The sequence below is a fragment of the Prionailurus viverrinus genome, chromosome A3 (assembly GCF_022837055.1).
Source record: "Prionailurus viverrinus isolate Anna chromosome A3, UM_Priviv_1.0, whole genome shotgun sequence".
NCBI lineage: Eukaryota > Metazoa > Chordata > Mammalia > Carnivora > Felidae > Prionailurus > Prionailurus viverrinus.
In genome coordinates this window covers 14,186,135-14,205,734 of record NC_062563.1, presented here as the reverse complement: position 1 = coordinate 14,205,734, position 19,600 = coordinate 14,186,135, and the positions used below count along the sequence as shown (strand labels likewise).

General features: G+C 47.5%; 1 protein-coding gene across 3 annotated transcripts in view; it reads left to right on the top strand.

Annotated features, from left to right (window-relative positions):
- The window catches only part of EYA2 (EYA transcriptional coactivator and phosphatase 2), a 267,325-nt gene that overhangs the window by 108,221 nt on the left and 139,504 nt on the right, over positions 1-19,600 (top strand). For all 3 annotated transcript variants that reach the window (XM_047852863.1, XM_047852864.1, XM_047852865.1), the window contains one exon: positions 2,221-2,337. In XM_047852863.1, the coding sequence (XP_047708819.1) occupies positions 2,221-2,337 (117 nt within the window). The remainder of the gene's footprint in view (positions 1-2,220; positions 2,338-19,600) is intronic.

Sequence of the window (19,600 nt, the reverse complement as noted above, 5' to 3'; positions counted from 1 at the left end):
CTTTAAAAAAAAAAAAGAGGAGGGCAGAGGTAGGAGCTTCAAAGGCACTTGACAGCTAGTCTCCAGAACTCCCATCACTCAGCCACTTCTATCAGTTGAAACAAGTTACAAGGCCAGTGGAGACTCTAGAAGTACAAAAATGGACTCTGCCTCTTGACAAGAGAACCTGGTCGTGTTTTTCAGTCTACCCTAGAATATCTCAGTCTCTTAAAGAAGCAGAAGTCTTCCCCAACAGGAAGTGAACGTGTTGGCATCTGATGGTGGGTGACATGGGGAATTCAGGAACCAGGAGAAAGAACTCAGTACTCTGAGCATATAATAGACTCCCCATGTCTGTCTTCTAGAACCCTTTGATATCTTGTGTGTTGCTCAGAACAGTGGACCATCCTCCGTGCTGGGGAGGGCTTCCTGGGGGTAGAAAGCAGGGACGCTTCTCTTTTCCTTTGCTCCTCCATGTTTTGGAAGCATTGTCTTCATTCGCGAGACTGAATGGGTGAAAAAGAAGGAACTGCCGTTACAAAACTGGAGCCAGAACTAGAAATATCCTTTAAAGAGATATAAAAAGGGACGCCAGGGTGGCTCAGTCAGTTAAGGGTCCGACTCTTGGTTTCAGCTGAGGTCATGATCTCACAGTTCATGAGATCGAGCCCCGCGTTGGGCTATGCACAGACAGCACAGATTCCCTCTCTTGGGATTCTCTCTCTCTCTGTCTGCCCCGTCCCCTGCTTATGCTCTCTCTCTCTCGCTCGCTCTGTCTCAAAAATAAGTAAATAAGCTTAAAAAAGGTAAAGAGATGTAAACATAAACAGTGTGGAGATACTGTTTCACACCTGTTAGGTAGACAGAGATAAGCAGAGTTTATTACATTTTCAATAAAAATACAATCTGTGGGCTCCTGATGGTGGATCAAGCCGCTAGCCTCAGTACAGTCCCTTCTCCAGCCAGCTGCTCATGGAATCGGTGCCTGTGCTCTGGGGAAGCATGTCAGACTGTGGCTGAAGCAAACGACACATTTGTAACTGTGGCCTTTGGAGAAGCAGGTTCCTCCCACAAGAAGAGTGGAGAGTGTGTTTTAGGATTAAGTGGCATGGGCATCTTTACAGAGGAAGGATGGTTCATTTAACACTCACCCCAAATCTTGATGGACATTAACCACACATGACCCTACTCTGTAGAGTAGGGGTTGAAAACTCACTACCCTCAGAGCCAGGCAGGAAGCATGAGGCATATACAAAACATGGGTCCCTCTTTTTTAAAAAAAATTTTTTAATGTTTTTATTTATTTTTGAGACAGAGAGAGACAGAGCATGAGCAGGGGAGGGGCATTGAATCCGAAGCAGAGCTCCAGGCTCGGAGCTGTTGAGCATGAGCAGAATCCGAAGCAGGCTCCAGGCTCGGAGCTGTTGCACAGAGCCCAATGCGGGGCTCGAACCCACCAACTGCGAGATCATGACCTGAGCCGAAGTCAGATGCTTAACCAACTGAGCCACCCAGGCGCCCCAATATGGGTCCCTCTTGACCTGCCTTTCCCTTTCCTACTTTTTTTTTTTAATTTTTTTTATTTTTTTTTTCAACGTTTTTTTTATTTTTGGGACAGAGAGAGACAGAGCATAAACGGGGGAGGGGCAGAGAGAGAGGGAGACACAGAATCGGAAACAGGCTCCAGGCTCCGAGCCATCAGCCCAGAGCCTGACGCGGGGCTCGAACTCACGGACCGCGAGATCGTGACCTGGCTGAAGTCGGACGCTTAACCGACTGCGCCACCCAGGCGCCCCTCCCTTTCCTACTTTTGATAGGGTCCTAGCATGTGAAAAAAAAAGAGTAGAACTGCAATGAAAAGACAGCACTTAAAGCAGACATTTATGTTTCCGGGACAGTGCAGTATCTACAGTGACCCCAGGGAACCTATGGGGATAGGCTGTGTCATCACATGGGAATGCAGGCATGGTGTTGCTGTTCAAATGAAGCCATAAGTCCAGATTATTTGGTGAAATCTCCTGGTTTTTCAACAAAAGCAACTAATTTCAGATTTTCCTTAAAAATATGCAGTCCAAGCAAAATACGTTTATGGGCTAACTGTGCCTCACAGGCCACCGGTTTGCAGCTCTTGATTTGGAAACTGATAAAATTGTGTGCTCTCTTGGTTCAGACGCTCTTCTGCAGGTGACAAGGAAGCATCCTAATCATGTGTCCCCGGTGCCTCTTTTTCCTCCTTCCAAGGTATCAAGACAGAAGACAGCTTGAACCATTCCCCCAGCCAGAGTGGATTCCTCAGCTACGGCTCCAGCTTCAGCACCCCACCCACTGGACAGAGCCCGTACACCTACCAGATGCACGGTCAGTGTGGCGCTGCGGCCCCTTCCTGTCCACCTCCAAGGCACTGCCTGACTTAGGTGTCCCGTCATTCATTCGTTTGCTTGCCAGATTTATTGAGCGCCTACTATGGGCCAGAATCTATCTCCAGGAGTTAGAGTGGTGGACAGAAGAGAACAGATATGAGATCTGCCCTTATGGCAATTGCATGGCAGGAGGGAGAGATTGACAGTAAACAAGGCAACAAATAAACCAGCTAATTTTGGAAGAAGTTGAGTGCCGTGAAGCAAATAGACATGGAGTTTGGGTAGAGAGTGATGAGCAATTTAAGGGTCAGGAATGGTGAGATACACAACTGTAGACGGGGTCATCAGGGCAGACTCTGAAGAGATGACATGGGACAGAGACACAAAGAGGTAGGAGGCCTCAGCCATGTACAGGCCTGGAGGAAGAGCATTCCAGGTCGCGGAAACAGCCAGTGCGGAAGCGGTATGCAGGGCAATGTCTTGATGTGTTTGAGGCACAGAACAGAGTCCAGCAAGGCTGGAGCAGGATTCAAAGGGTGTGGGAGGAGAGAGTGTTGGAGAGAGAACAGAGCCGAATTATGTAAGGTCCTGAGGGCTGTGGGTAGGAGTTGGCTTCGGTAAGTGTGACGGGACAGGCAAGTCCATTGTAGACTCAGACATGCCAGGTGGGCTAGTAAAGAAGCTGGTATTCCAGGCAGGAGGTTCAGGGGCTCTGCATCACCCTACGGTGGCCTTAGAAAGGGCAGAAGACTCCAGTGTGTAACTTCACCCCACATACCCTAAGTAACTGGATTCCTGGATTCTTCTGTGCCCACTCTCTGACCTTCCTAGGGCCCCTTCTCTTCTTAGAGTCCCTTGGGAGCATATTGGGGCTGAAGCATGGAGTAGAGGGGCTAGTGGCAGTCATGTGGGGGATCCGCATCCTGGTATTTTTTTCCTTCATGAAATCTGGTAAAAATGACCGTCAAGGATTTGAAAAATAATATGCAAGAGTAAAGGAGTAATGGGAAGTCTGTGGGCTAATGAGTGATTATACTTTTCTTTTTAAAAAAAAAACTATTCGCAAGTGTTGTCACTTTGTCTTGTAAATGTCTAATTAAAGAAACAATAAAAATGCATATCAAGGGCAGCCTTTCAGAGAAAAACCTGGCGAAGGGACAGCAAATGATCTTGGGGGGTGGGGGGGGGGGAGAAAGGGGCTGATGAGCATCAATGCCCAGCCCTTAGAAAAGCTCCCATGTAAAGGTCTGTATCAGAGCTTGTTGGTGACACCATCAGCCAACACCAAACACTTGCCACGTGCCACACGATGTTGTTTGGATCGTCTTATACAACCTTCATGGCAAAGTGTTGGTGCTGGTATTATTCCCATTTTCTAGGTGAGGCAGTTGAGGCATGGAGGGAATGATCGGTTTGCCCAACATCAAGGCAAGGAGTTTAGATTTTACTGCAAGTGCAGTAAACAGAATGTGTCGAATCTCTTAGGGGTCTGGCAGAATCCCATCCCCCAGGCTGACCCCCAAGCCCTTGCTCTTCTCTGCTTCTGCTTTCGCCTCTGGCCCCCCACGGTAGCCTTCTGAGTCTCACTGAAGGGTGCAAGCTCCTGGAACCCATCTTCAAGTGGGAAGTGAAATTATGGCAACAGTCCTGATAATAAAGGCTTCTGAAGACGCTGAACTTGAACTTGCATTTGGGTCACTCTCAAGCCAGTGTTTACTAGCTCTGCGAGTAGAGATGAGACCTACTGCCTCAGGACTTCTAAGGCCATGAAGGTTGAACCGCAAACACAGTCCACCCTCCCCCATTCTGACATCCTTCCCCACCCCCGCAGAAAATAAGTGGATTCAGTGACGTTAGGAGTGGCTCTCCATCCGTCATTCTTTACTGTGTATTATTGAGTACGAGTTCTATGCCTGGCACCCTTTTAGGCACTGGAGACATGGCCAGCAACAGTGACAGTCCCTCAGAGAGAAAGCAAAGAATCAATTAACAAATAAACGGATTATTAACAGACTTTGACAGAGCTTGTGAAGGACAGAGACAGGGCAGTGTGATGGGCAGTGATGAGGGGCATAGCGGTTGACATAACCCAGATGGTTAGGGAGACCCGAGTAATGGAAAGGTGCAAGCCACATGAGCAGCTGGAGGTTCTCCCAAAGGAGAAGCATGAGTCTGGGGGCAGTGAGTAAAGGGGATGAGATTGGAATGCAAAGAGGGGACCCACCCCCGCCCCAAGCCAGGACATAGAGAATATGTCATCTCTTCTCTGGTCCTTATGGCAGGCCCATGAGGAGGGCATTATCATGCCTGCTTTACACATGGTGAAAGCAAGGCCCAGAGAGGGGAAGTGATTTACTCAATATCACACAGCCAATAAGTATTCAGAGCTGGCATTCAGACTCGGATTTCTAGAATTCCAGAGCCTGTGCTGTTTCCTCCAAGTGCCATTTCCTGGACTCTTTCAGGATTCCTTTATTCTTTTTTTTTTTTGTAATTTTTTTTTCAATGTTTATTTATTTTTGGGACAGAAAGAGACAGAGCATGAACGGGGAAGGGGCAGAGAGAGAGGGAGACACAGAATCGGAAACAGGCTCCAGGCTCTGAGCCATCAGCCCAGAGCCTGACGCGGGGCTCGAACTCACGGACCGCGAGATCGTGACCTGGCTGAAGTCGGACGCTTAACCGACTGCGCCCCCCCCAGGCGCCCCTCTTTCAGGATTCCAAATAGCATCCTAAGCTATGTGTATACCATACGCCATTCCCCTTAATCCTCTCAGTAGCCCTGTGACCTACGGTCTATCATCCCCATCTTACAGATGGAGAAGCTGAGGCACACATTGGTAAAGTAACTTGCCCAAGGTCACATGGCTATGGCGGTGGGATCTGAAGCCAGGCCGTTTCACTGCAGAGCCCAGGCATGCAACCCCCATACCATCCTGCCCTCCCCACTCTTGTAGAACCCTCTAGAAGACAATTCTCCATGGATGAGCACTTGCCTAAACCCTGCCTCGCCACCTCAATCCCCACCAGCCCTTCAGGAGTCGAAAAACATCTGCTCTGTTCCCACCCAACCATGGGAATAATCCAGGTTATTTTCTTACCGTCCTTGCGGCCCAGATGCCAGAAGGGCTGCGACAGCAGCTGGACTTTGTCCCAATTAACTGCCTTCAGTCTCATGCTAATGGCCATAAACTGCTCTTGAAACAGCCCAGGCATTCTGCAAGCCTGACATATTCCTCCGTAAGTATTTTTTTCAAACACAAACACACAGAACGCTCACACACCATGCCCATGTGCTTCCTATTAACTTTTTTTTTTCAAGTTGTTCCAGAGGAGAAATAAACTCTGAAACTACTCCGTGTGCGTTTCAGAATGGAAGACGTCAGTTCAGCTTAGCTTTTCAGATGAGGAAGGGAATGGAGAAAGGGTCTGAAAACACTCAGAGTGAAATTGGTCCGTGTGGAGAATCTGGGATGAGTCTTTTTCCCCTCTAGGAATTAAAATCACAATTTCGTCAAAGCAGAAAGAACCCAAGCAGGGACCAACCACCCCTTCGCTTTGCAGATGAGTAAACTGAGGCACTGCCACAGAATGGCTTGTGTAGGGTCACAGAGCAAGCATTAGATAAGCCCGATGCCTCCCTCTGGGTCCTCTACCTACTCTCGTAAACTTCCAGAAACCTCAGCGGGGTCGTCACCCCTCAAGGCTCTGGTCTGAGATCTGTATCTGTTTGGATAACACTGCCCCTCCACCAAATGTATAATAAACATAAGAGAGAAAAGTTCACAGCACTCGTCAGCCTTCGCTTGTTGTTTATTTTCTTTTTTTTAAGTTTACCCAAGAGTTTTTATAACTGAAATGTGTTTCTCATGGCTTTGATTTTTGTTGTTGTGTTTCTTTTTGCTTCCCCTGCTGAAACACTGCTACTCACAGAAACGGCTCCAAAGATTAAAAAGAAAACATCTTGAGCGTGTATTATAAGAACTTGCTGGTGCCGTGGAGGGACTGAGAGCCCCAGACCACACACCCCATGATTTGAATGAGGCACTTGACTTCCTGTGCCTCGGTTTCCTCACCTGGGAACTGGCATCCTAGCAAGGGAGAGGACCTCAAGGGGCTCTCGGGGGGACGAAATGGAATGATTCCTGGGCACGTCAGATGAGGTCCGTAAAGGCTGGGTGCTCTTTTTCTCATTCCTGCTGTTTGTTTTGTAACATAGGTGTTAACATCGGTAACCCTGAAGTCAGGCGAAGTGAACTTTGCAGTGTTGTGGCACTGAGCCAGCGTTCTTCCCCTCTAACATTGGGTAGTGATAATACTGATGCATGGCGTACTATGATAATTAAATGAGCTGAACTGTGTGTGTGTGTGTGTGTGTGTGTGTGTGTGTGTGTGTGTGTGTGTGTGAAGTATTTAGAGCAGCGCCTGGCACAAACTAAGTGCTCTACCAATGTTAGCTGTTGTTACCGTTGACCCCTTGAACAGTAGGGATTTGAACTGCGCGGGTGGGTCCGCTTACGTGCAAATTTTTTTTCAATAAATCCAGCAGAGTCCTGTGAATGTATTACCTGTTCCGTATGATTTTCTTAACCATATTTTCTTTTCTTAGCTTACTTTATTGTGAGAACACAGTATGTAGTATATAGGACACACAAAGTACGTGTTAATTGACTGTTATTGGTGAGGCAGCATAGACTATGAGCAGTGAAGTTCTCTTTTTATCGTTTTATTTTATTTTTGTCCATCATGACGAGTGTATTCTGTGGTAGTTAAGTTCAAAAGTTATACAGGGAATTTCAACTGCGAGGGTTCCAGAGACAACGGAATTGCTATCTTAACTTCAGGTCTGACGGTCTGCGTTCTTCCCAAGTTCACCTGTGTTTCCTGAATTCTCAGTTTTATTAAGGAGTCCTGGTAGAAGAAAAGAGGAATACTAATTTGAGACTGTTGAGTCTTCCACATCAGCATAAACTCCCCTTCTGGTAAAAATCTGCCTTATACGGGGACTTGAAAATAGTCAGATCTCTTCAGTTCCTTCTGTATTCCTTCTGTATTCACCAAAGACCAGGGAACGTTAATACTGAAGCTCAGAACCCAACATGAGCCATTCAGGAACATGGAAGCATGTGATTCGGGGATGAGGGGGAGAATTAAAAGCCTAGCAGAAGGGTCTGGAAGCCAGTGATCTCAGCCAGAGACTTCAGGGACCAGTTTGTGTTGGACTTGTGAAACCTAGCAGTTCCTGGCACCAGAAAGCTGTGTGACTTTGGACAAGCCATTGAACTCTCAAGATCTGTATCTCACAGCTCTGGTGCTCACAGATGCTCACTGAAAAGGGAGAGAGGTTGGAAAAGTTCATGGTCAGCTGCATCAAATACATTTGGTAAATAGTGTGCAGCACAAAATTAAGTAGATGTCTTTGCTGCAGGACTTCTCAGACCCTTTGCAGCCCGATGCACCTTGTGGCTCTTCAGGAGTGGAATTCAGTAGCCAGTCTTTCTGGGTAGATCTGGATAGGGACCTTCTCACAAAAGACTGCTCTGTTCTCAGTGGGAAGTCCTGGGCGTGATGGGCCTTAGAACCCTTTCTGGTAAAATTGTGTGATTCTCCAATTAAAAAAAAAAAAATGATGAACATGAATGTGTTCTTCTTTTCTGTATTTTATTTTTGCTGAGATATAATTCACATACCATAAAGTTCACCCTTTTAAAGTATACAATGCAGTGCTTTTACTATATTCACAAAGTTGGGCAACCCTCCCCACTCTCTTAATTCCACATTTTCATTACACCTTTTTTTTTTAATGTTTATTTGTTTTTGAGAGAGAGCGAGTGAGCAGGGGAGGGGCAGAGAGAGAGAGGGAGACACGGAATCCGAAGCAGGCTCCAGGCTCTGAGATGTCAGCACAGAACCTGATGCAGGGCTCGAACTCACGAACTGTGAGACCGTGACCTGAGCCAAAGTTGGACGCTTAGCCAACTGAGCCACTCAGGCACCCCTCGTTACACCTTTTTTAGGGTTCCTGGACCCAGTTCCAACAGGGGAGTCCCCCCGCCCGACAACACCAAGCAATTCTTGGACACCAGCATGGCATCCAAGAATTCAAGTCAATTCTGACACTGTCTACCTGGAGACAGCATCAGATTCCACAGGTCAAGGGTTCGGTCCTGCAAGACTGCCCCACCCTCCCTTCAGATGCCAGTCACAAGCCCAGACTGTTACCTGTCCTTCTGACCGACCGGATACAGACTAGAACTTCCAATGACCCCTCCTTGGGTTTGATTAATTTGCTAGAGAGGCTCACAGAACTCAGGGAGACACTTACTTACATTTACCAGCTTATCAAAGGATATGAATCAAAAGCCAGATGAAAAGATACAAAGGGCAAATTTCTGAACAGAGGAGCTTCGGTCCTCATGAAGCTTGGGGCCTGGCTCAATGGCACATAAGAGGATTCTAGCTCCCCAGGCATAGGAGCTCTCTGACAAGGTCAAAAAGCTGCTGTCTTGGGTTTTTATGGAGGCTTCGTATATAGTAATGATTGACTAAGTCATTGGCCCTTGGCTGATTCAACTTCCAGCCCCCTCTGTCGCTCCCTGGAGGTCGGGGTGGGACCGACAGTTCCAACTCTTTAATCACGTGGTTGGTCCTCCTGGCGGCCAGCTCTCACCCTTGGGTGGGTCCAAAAGTCACCTCGATTAATAACAAGACACCCATTTCACATTAATGGATCTGAATGTGTTTTCAGGAACTGTGGCTGAAGATCAGTATTATCTGAGAATTCTATTTTGGTCATCTGAATGGTCAAATACACATTTCTTGTAAATCATTATATGATAACCCCAGAATGGAGCCCCATGCACATTAGCCATCATTTCCTATTCCCCTTCCTTTCTTTTGTGATAAAAAAGTTACATTTAAACTTACTCTTCCTTTATATTATTTTTTGGGCAGTTTATGTATTTACCTAGTTTAAACATCTATAGAAATCTCTCTTCTACCCTTGTCGCACATCCATTCAGTTTCCAAAGCCTCAACAGTTAACCGTTTAAACTAGGTTCTTGTGAGCCCATCCAGAATCGGGGTTTTTTTGCAAGTATGAGCAAACATGAACACAGTCCATTCTACTTCATATTTCTATGACAAGAAGTCATTCATTCATGTTTCGTAAGTAAGGAAACGATGTCAACTCTGTTTTCAGATGAGGACTCTAAAGTTGCATTCGTTTGTTTGCTTTTCAGATTTTCTCCTTATCACTGGTTTTAAGCAATTTCATTTTTGATGCCTTGGTGCTGTTTTTTTCATGATTCTAGGACTTTGGATTCATTGAGCTTCTTAATCTGTGAGTTTATAGTTTTTATCACATTTGGAAAAGTTTCAGCCATTACTTCTTCAAGTAGTTCCTCCCCACTATGTCTTCAAGTTCACTAACCTTTTCTTGTATAGTATCTGATCTGCTGTTAATTACACTCAGGGCATTTTTTTTTCATCTTCAGATATTTGATCTCTATTTTTTTAAATCTTCCATGCCTCTATTTAACATGCCCAGTCTTTCTAGTGGCTCCTTGAACAGACAGAACACAGTTATAGTAACTATTTTAATATGCTTATCTATTAGTTTTGTCATCTCTGTCATTTCTCAGTTATTTTTCACTGATTTTTCTCCTCATTACAGGTCATATTTCCTGATGCTTCGCATGCATAAGTTCTGATTGTATGCCCGACATTGAAAATTTTACCTTGTTGGATGCTGGACATTTTTATATTTCTATGAATATTCTTAAGCTCTGTTCTGGGATGCAGTTAAATTACATGGAAACAGTTTGATCCTCTCTAGTCTTGCTTTCAGTTTTGTTAGGTAGAGCAGAGCAACATTTGGTCTAGGGCACTCTTGACCTAACAACATTTTCCCACTACTGAGGAAGCCTTTCTGTGTATTCTACCCAATGCCCCATGAATTATGAGGTTTTCCACTCTGGCTGGCAGGAATAAGAACTATTTGAAACTCTGTTATGAGCTCTGGGTATTGTTCCTTCTAATCTTTTCAAGTGGTTCTCCTCCAGCCTTGGTGGACACCCTAGGGGAAATGTCCACAAATCTCTGGAGCACTCTCGCAGTGCAGCTCTTTTTTCTGGTACTCTGCTCTGTGAATCCTACCCATTAGGCTTCCCTGGACTTGCAGTTCCATCTGTTCAGCTTAGAGAGACCACTGGGCACCGTCTGGGCGCCCCTTCCTGGAAACCGGCCACAATGGGGCGATCATGTGGCTCATTCTTCGTTTCCTTTCTCTCAAAGATTGCAGTCACTCATTATCTGATGTCTGAGGTCTTGGGAATCTAGTTTTTTAACTATTTCACGTGGGAAGGTAAATCTAGTCCCCATGACCCAGTCTTGGCCAGAAGTGCATGTACAGCCATATTGGTTTGTTTGCACTTTTCCCCAGCACATACGGTAACAGCAGCTGAATGCAAAATCCGTAACACTGGTAAAGACAACAAGCTTCTAGGAACACAGTTCTGTCCCTGGTGCCCTTTGTTCTTCGTCTGACTTCAGTTTGACCGCATGCTCTGTTTTTGAAGAATTTCTTTTGCAATTTCCCCAATATTTGGTGCATGTTGCCCTGGTTTCCATAGTTCAACACTTCCAGTGTCTTTATACCCCCTTCTGTCAAGATAATTGCACCTCTTTTTTAAAGCTAAGTCCTCTATTTATTGTAGCACTTCTCTATTACTCTTTTTTATTGAGATTATTATTATTCTTGCTTTTGTCAGTGCTTTGGTTACAAAGTTGTGCTGCTGCTTTTGAGCAGTCTGCCGTAACCCTACTTTTTCCCATAAGCCCCATTATTTCAGTGAACAATTTTGCACAACACACAGCCTCTCAGGAAGGCTTTGTCACATTATGGCAGTAACACTTGCATTTACTCTTATTTTCATAGGTAACATACATACACCGTCTTCTGCACTTTGCTTTCTTCATTAGCAACAGATTTGAAGAACTTTGTAAGTCCGTGTATAGAAAGGGCTTCCTCTTTTTCTTCACAGGTGCCTATCATTCTTTCGAATGATGTCCTGTAAATCATTTAATCAGGTCCTCATTGGGTGTCTACAATTACCACCAGTATGGCTATGAATAATCCTAAATGTGTATCATTTCGTTTTTCTGCAAGGACATCTGAAGGGTAGGTTGTGCAGAAGAAGAATTCGGGGTTGAGGGGAAAGTCCCATTTTTAAAAATTGGTGGATTTTCCAAGCTACCTTCTGTAGGGATCCTACCAATCAAAACTCCCGCCAGCAGTGTGTGAGAGTGCCGATCTGGCCAACCCAGTGTCATCTAGTTATTGGCCATTTTTTCCAATCCTGTGCATGAAAAGCAGTTTCTTGGCCTAATAGTAATATGTGTGTCTTATGAGGTTGAGCCTCTTTTCAAATCTTTAGCCGATTTGTGGTTACTTTTCTGTGAACTAGGAGATTAGATTTGAGACATCGTACAAGAGAGGAGTGCTGTGGCGCCCGGCATACTAATATTTAAGCATATGATAAAACCTTAGTAACCAGAACAGCTTGTTTTGGGTGTATGTGTAAACTGATTGACCAGTAGAGGAGAGCGTGCCATCCAGAAAGAGACAAAGCGTATCTAGGAATTTTGTACATGGGGCAGATGGCATGTCAGCGGGGAAAGACGCAGTATTCAGTGAATGGTTTTGGAACAATTCGTTAGCCATCTGGAGGGGGAAAGTCCAGTCCTTTCACTGCATATCACGAAAAAAAATCCAAATGGATTAGCAGTTTATTTTTTTCCTTCAAAACTGTATTGAAATTCTAGTTAGTTAACATATAGCGTAATAATCGGTTTCAGGAGTAGAATTTAGTGATTCATCACTTACATACGACACCCAGTGCTCACCCCCACGAGTCCCCTCCTTAATGCCCATCCCCCATCTAGCCCATCCCCCACCACCTCCTCTCCTGTATCAACAGTTTTTTGTTTTGTTTTTATTTCTTTAATTTACATCCAAGTTAGTTAGCATCTAGTGAAACAATGATTTCAGGGGTAGATTCCTTAATGCCCTCACCCATTTAGACCATGCTCCCTCCCACAACCCCTCCAGTAACCCTCAGTTTGTTCTGCATATTTATGAGTCTCTTCTGCTTTGTCCCCCTCCCTGTTTTTATATTATTTTTGTTTCCCTTCCCTTATGTTCATCTGTTTTGTCTCTTAAAATTCTCATATGAGTGAAGTCATATGGTTTTTGTCTTTCTCTGACTCACTAATTTCACTTAGCCTAATACCCTCCAGTTCCATCCACGTAGTTGCAAATGGCAAGATTTCCTTCTTTTTGATTACCAAGTAATACTCCATTGTGTATAGATACCACATCTTCTTTACTGGATCAGCAGTTAAAATGTCAGAAGTCAAATCATAAAAGAACTAGAATGACAATAAGCAAAATTTGTATAACTCTGGAGTAGAAAAGGCTTTTCTCACTGTGACTTAGAAGCTAGCCATCAAGGAAAAGACAGCAAGTTTAACTACAGATTGGTTGGGGGGGGGGGGTGGGTGGCGAGGGGTGGGGGCGTGGCAAAGAACACCAGAAGTAAAGTCAAAACAAAAACAAACAAAACAGAAAACAAGTGGCAAGCTGAAAAACATTTACATCGCAAATCATAGACACGCAGTTCGTTACTCTTTGCAAATGATTCTGCGGTTCTGTGGATTGAGCCTGCTCCGGGAGGTGATTCTTCTCAATGAAAGAGAGAAGTGAGTTAGTTGTAATGTTGCAGGGAGTGGTGAGCGGTCAGGCCGAGGGCAAGCTGAAAACTACGTGCCCGTCTGGCAGGGGTGTGGGTATTACTCGGCTTTCGCCCGTTGCTGCCACACGAGAATGGGACGCTGAGGAGGCTAAATCTTTCCATTTTCAGGGTAATCCCTATAGCTAGATTTGACTGTGAAATCTTTTTCATTGTGGGCAAACTGATTTATTTTGAGAGACAGAGAAAACAGAGCGTGAGTGGGGGAGGGATAGAGAGAAAGGGAGGCAGAATCCAAAGCAGGCCCCAGGCTCTGAGCTGTCAGCACAGAGCCCATCGCGGGGCTCGAACTCACGGACCGCGAGATCATGACCTGAGCCGAAGGCAGACACTCAACCCACCCAGCCACCCAGGCGCCCCTTGGGCAAACCGATTTAAACACTCTCTTTAAAATACTTTGTGAAGCAGACGAACGTGTATAAGGCTGGTCTTCATGACTCCATCTTGCAATCTGTTTCCATAGTTTCTTAACTGAACCCCGGGTGCTCAGAGAAAATCCCCAGCCAGGTGGTGACTTGGGGAGCCAGGAAGATCTCACCCCCTTCCATGCCCACTTCTGGCCTGTTTCATCAGTGAGGCATTTCCCGGAGGACTCAAGTGATGGGCACGGCCACAGCTGCCTTGGAGCCCAGTGGCCTCCTCCTGGCGAAGTGGGGTAATTTCCGCATTTCTTCTTGGCAATAGGCTGTCCCGGCCCAGCCAGTCTCCAAGTCTGCCTGGTCTCACTCTGTCAGTCGAGACAGGGGCCAGGCTTGGCATCCATGGGTTCCTGGCCTGAGGTCGGGTTTCCTGGTGTGAATCAGCAACTTTCCTGCACACGACAAAGTGGGTGAGGTTTCCCGATACATGTCAGCGTTCTTGAGCCATGCGGCCCCTCCACCCTGGCAGTCACCTTCTCGCCACCTTCACGGGGTTTGGCGGGCCTGCCACTTCCTGCTTGTGCTGACGCCTTCCAGATTTAGGACGTACGGAGTTTAAATGGGCAGTCTTTTCCTCTGACCACGGAACAAGATTTATTTAGTCACCCCCATCTCCAAAAGTCGCTGGAGATGACCCACAAAAGCAGCTCGGGTGATTGAGCCTTAGTTTTGGGGGCCAGAAGGGAGTTTCATCATCCACAGTTCACGAAGGGGCGCCTGGGTGGCTCAGTCCGTTAAGCGTCCGACTCTTGGTTTCGGTTCAGGTCACGATCTCACGGTTCGTGAGTTCGATCTTTGCGTGGGGCTCTGTGCTGACAGCTTGGAGCCTGCTTGGGATTCTCTCTCTGTGTCTCTCTCTGCCCCTCCCCCTCTTGCTCTCTCTGTCTCTCTCTCTCAAAATAAACTTAAAAAAAAAAATTCATGAAGGCAGTGCTGACCTATAGGCTTCCTGCGATGATGGGAAAGGGTTGGATGTCTGTGCTGCCCAATATGGTGGCCACAAGCCACATGGGGCTGTTGAGCATTGGCCAAAACAGCTGAAGCAATGACACGTTTCTGTTGTTTACTCGTAGTTATAGCAACCGTAAATGTGGCTGGTGGCCACCATGTCAGGCAGCACAACTGTAAGAGATCATTAAAAGGCAACTCTCCTGGTTAATGAGGGGGTCCGGGGAAGGCAGTTAACAGGTGTTCCAGAACGAACACTTGCATCCCACTAAAATCCATCTATTGAAGCTCTAACCCCAGTGCGACAGTATTTGGAGATGCCACCCGTGGCCTGCAGTTAGGGTGAGATGAGGCCATGAGGACGGGGCCCCCCTGATGAGTCTGGTGTCCTGCAAGAGGAAGAGAGAGACCTGTCTCTGTCTCTCCCCTCGAGCGCACCCCCCGAGGAAAGGCCGTGTGAGGGCATGGCGAGAAGGCGGCCGTCTGTAGGCCGGGAGGAGGGCTCTCGTGAGGAACCTAGTCAGTCCAGTCCTAGTCTGGACTCCCCCGCCTCCGGTAGTGGGAGAGATACGCATCTGCTGCTTAAACCACCCAGTTTATGGGTATTTTGTTGTAACAGCCCAAGCTGACTGAGATCATCGGGTTTTTTTGAGACACGCAAAAGTGGAAAAGTTGAAAGCTTGGAACGTTGTTTTATTTTTCTGTTTTGGAGGTGTTCCACTGCCTTCTCTTCCTGCCCCCACCGCAAGAGGGGTTTTCGGGGCAAAGCTGCAGAACCGAGGGCCCCAGAAGCCGCCCTCAGGGTCTGCATGTGGAACTGAGAGCTTGTGGGGGACCCAGGGCGGTGCCTTCAGATGCCATTATTGCAGCAGATGTCAACGGAGCGGCTTTTCTGTGCGCCAGGGTGGGGAACAGACCCTAATCGGACGATGGCACAACATAGGTAAAACTGTACCTGAAACGTGCTAAGGGGCAAGGCCCAGAAGGACTCCGCGGCTATCTGGCTCCAGGCCCGCTCTCTTCATTCTGCCCCTGGTCACAAACCAACATGCCCCGGGAGCCAGGCCCACAGGGCAGTGTGTGGGGCTGGTTGGGTGAAGCCTGGGATGAACTGAGCATCCCTAGCCCTCCATAAAGAGGAGGCCCTACTCCACTAAGGCCGAGTGGTGCCGTACGGGGGTCAATTATTCCAAAGTAAACAAACAAACAGACCCAAAAGCCCGGAAATTACGACTTCATAAGATCTTCCCCAATTTAAAACACTTCCATTGGGGGGCACCTGGGTGGCTTAGTCGGTTGAGCGTCCAGCTCTTGGTTTCGGCTCCGATCATGGCCTCGAGGTTTGTGGGTTTGAGCCCTTGATTCTCTGTCTCCCTCTCTCTGTGCCCCTCCCCTGCTCGCTCTCTCTCTCTCTCTCTCTCTCTCTCTCTCAGAATAAATAAATATTTACTTAAAACAACTTAAATTGGGGGCGCCTGGGTGGCTCAGTCGGTTGAGCAGCCGACTTCAGCTCAGGTCATGATCTCGCGGTCCGTGAGTTCGAGCCCCGCGTCGGTCTCTGTGCTGACAGCTCGGAGCCTGGAGCCTGTTTCAGATTCTGTGTCTCCCTCTCTCTGACCCTCCCCCGTTCATGCTCTGTCTCTCTCTGTCTCAAGGATAAATAAACGTTAAGAAAAAAAATTTATTTTAATTAAAAAAAAAAAACTTAAATTGGTAGCAACAAATTAAAAAGAACTACTTCTGCCCATTGGCCACCATTCTGCTAACCCTGTCCTACATGGTGGCCATGGAGAAAACTGATGTCAGGACGGGGGACTCTGAGCTCCTTCTCTAGGTCCTGCCCTCAAGGAGCAGATGTTCTGCGGTAGGAGACGGATAATAAATAAGGAAAACAAGTTCTACGGTATGTTGGGGGGAGAGGGAGAATTAAGGGAAAAACGAAAGAAGCCAGTGCTGGGTTTGTGATGTGTTTTTTGCGACAGAGTGGTCAAGGAAGGCTTCATGGAGGAGGAGAGTGGAGGGGTTTGAGCAGGAGGGTGGCATGATAAGTCTTGAGTTTTAACAGGCTTCCTCTGGCCACCACGTGGAGAACAGGCTGTGGAGGCAAAAGAAAGCACGAGACCGGCGAGGAGGCCAGTGCAGTGGTCCAAGCAAAGGAGGACAGGCGCTTGGCTTAGGGGTGACGGTGGCGGTGGTCAGATTCTAGGTGTACTTTGCATGTGAAATTGACAGCAACTGCTGGTGGCTTGGCTTTGGGGGAAGAACCAGAGGTAAATGGAGGGCGAGGTAAATGTCCAGCGTACAGCCTGTTCCAGAGGGGAAGCTCCGGGTCTGTGTCTCTCCCGGCCCAGGGGAGGAGCCTCACTTTCACACCCAGTTTCCCCCTGAAGGCAGTAGGGTCTGTGAGGGAAGAACACTTCTGTCGTTTCCTGCATCAGGTAACTGAATATCGTTAAACATTCGGTTAAAAATAATCGAAGCCCCGGGGGGCTCAGTCGGTTAAGCCTCTGACTCTTGATTTCGGCTCAGGTCCTGATCTCGCGGTTTGGGGGGTCTAGCCCCACGTCGGGCTCCGTGCTGACAGTGCAAAGCCTGCTTGGGATTCTCTCTCTCTCCCTCTCTCTCCCTGCCCCTCCCCTGCTCGTGATCTTCCTCTGTCTCAAGAATAAGTAAATTTTAAAAAATAATCGAAGATATTATAGTATGGTATAATTCCAACCGAACGCGCTACGGAAGCATTCTTGCAAATTTTAACCTACGTGAAAATGCTGGGGAAAAAGAAACAAACAAAACCCGTGTATGTATGTGTGAAATGGACTGACGTACTGGGATTGGGGTTAGCCAGCCTCTTCTGTAAAAAGGGCCAGAGAGTAAATATTCTAGATTTTGTGGACCTTAAGTCTCTGTTCCAATTGCTTGTAACTCTGCCATTGCAGCTTGAAGGAGCAGCCGTAGATAATATGGAACAAAGGGGCGAAGCTGTTTTCTGATACGTTCTTCTTAGAAACAGGTGGTGGGCTGGATTTGGCCCTCGGACTATAGTTCGCGGACCCCTGTGTCGTAGGATCAGATCATTAAAGCCAGGTCTTTATTTTTTTTTTAATTTTTTTAACGTGTATTTATTTTTGAGACAGAGAGAGATAGGGCATGAACGGGGGAGGGTCAGAGAGAGAGGGAGACACAGAATCTGAAGCAGTAAAGCCAGGTCTTTAATGTGTGAATGAACGTCTGGCATATGCAGAGCCAGATGGGACTTGGGAAAAATCTGCCTTTTACAGGACTGGTCCGTGCACTGAGCAACGCCTGGCACCGGCCCACTAAATGCCATTAAGGTCCCCCAATAAAAGCGTCCCCATAAATTTCCAAGCACCCCTACGGGCACTGCAGTGCCCCCGAGAACTCCTGGTCTGTGCGGCAGCAGGTACGGGAATGGGGAGAAGCGTTTGTGTTTGTCGTTCTCATTTGTCGTTCACTCAGCAAACATTCATGAGCACCAGCCCTGTTGCAGGGAGCACGCTAGGTGCACGCCATACAGCCCTGAACGGGCAGTCGAGGCCTGCCTGAAGGGAATTTGTGTCCCAGTGAGAGGGTACGACAGTGTATTAGTCTATTGGAGCCACAATAACAAAGTTCTGTAGACGAGGAGCCCCAAACAAGAGATAATTCATTTTCTTACCGCTTTGGAGGCTGAGAGGTCCCAGGCTGAGTGAGGTACGTGCAGATTTGGTTTCTGGTGAGCATTCTCTTCCTGGCGTGAGGACGGCCGTCTTCTCACTGTGTCCTCACATGACCTTTTCTGTGTGTGCATGAGGAGAGAAGACATCCCTGGGGGGGTCTTTCCATTCTTATAAGGACACCGGTCCTATAGGATTAGAGCCCCATGCATATGACCGCCTTTGATGAGAAACACCTCCCTAGAGGCCCCATCCTGGAATACAGTTCCAGTGGGGGATAGGGCTCACCATAGGAATTGTGGGTGAGGGGGGACACAACAGTCCACACCCGATGGTGAGCTAGGGAGTCAGCAAGTACCGTGATGAGCATTCCAAGGAGAATGAGCAGGGAGATGCGGTGAAGAGGGTCTGGGGAAGGAGGGTCCAGTTGGGGGGCGGGCAGGGCTGGGTCTCTGAGGAGGTGACCTAGAGCTGGTACATGTAAATTAAGGCAAGCGGTCATGCGTCAGGCGTGTTCCTGCTGACAGGAGGCCAGCGGCTGGTATGTGAAGGGAAGAGGGGTGGCGGGGGGGCCAGAAGGTGGGGAGGCAGGACGGCACAGAGCCGTGGCGGAGTGAAGGTGCTTGGATTTTGTCTTGAGAGCAGCGGGCAGCCATTGGGGGGTTTAGAACAGGAGGTTGATCTGGTTTGCATCTTGGAAAGACCAGTTGGCTGCTCTGGGCTGAATGCACAATGGGGGGTCATGGGAGCCAATGCCAGTATTCACAGAACTTGCCTCTAACAATGTCTGCCAGGTCCCAGCGACCTGTTCAGAAAATTCTAGAATCCCAGCTTATCCTTGGACTCCCAAAGGAACAGAAACTCAGAGGGGGCTTTGATGTTTCTGCTCTGGTGTCATTTGTTTTTCATTCCTACTTCTGGCATTTCAAGGAAATAGGCAGTGAGCCCACACCAGGGTCTGGGTCTGCAAAATTTGTTGAAAATGTGGCAGAATTGGCAGAATCAGTCTCTGTGATTATTTTGGTGGGAGAGGAGGGGAAGAACGAAAAAGGGAACAACACTGAACCAAAAACCTACAGGCACACAGAAATAGAGAGTCCTGTTCAAACTACCAGTCCCGCCTTGGTAATTTCTGAGACAGAAGTGGTAAGCAGCCTGCTCCCAGCCCCGTGCTGTCGGACCTTCTGCTCAGGAATTTTAAAAGATAACTAAGGGGGCACCTGGGTGGAGCATCTGACTTCGGCTCTCATCATGAACTCGTGGTCCATAAGTTCGAGCCCCACGTCAGGCTCTGTGCTGACAGCTCAGAGCCTGGAGCCTGCTTCAGATTCTGTGTCTCCCTCTCTCTGCCCCTACCCTGCTCGTTCTCTCTCTCTCTCTCTCAAAAATAAACATTTAAAAATCAAAAA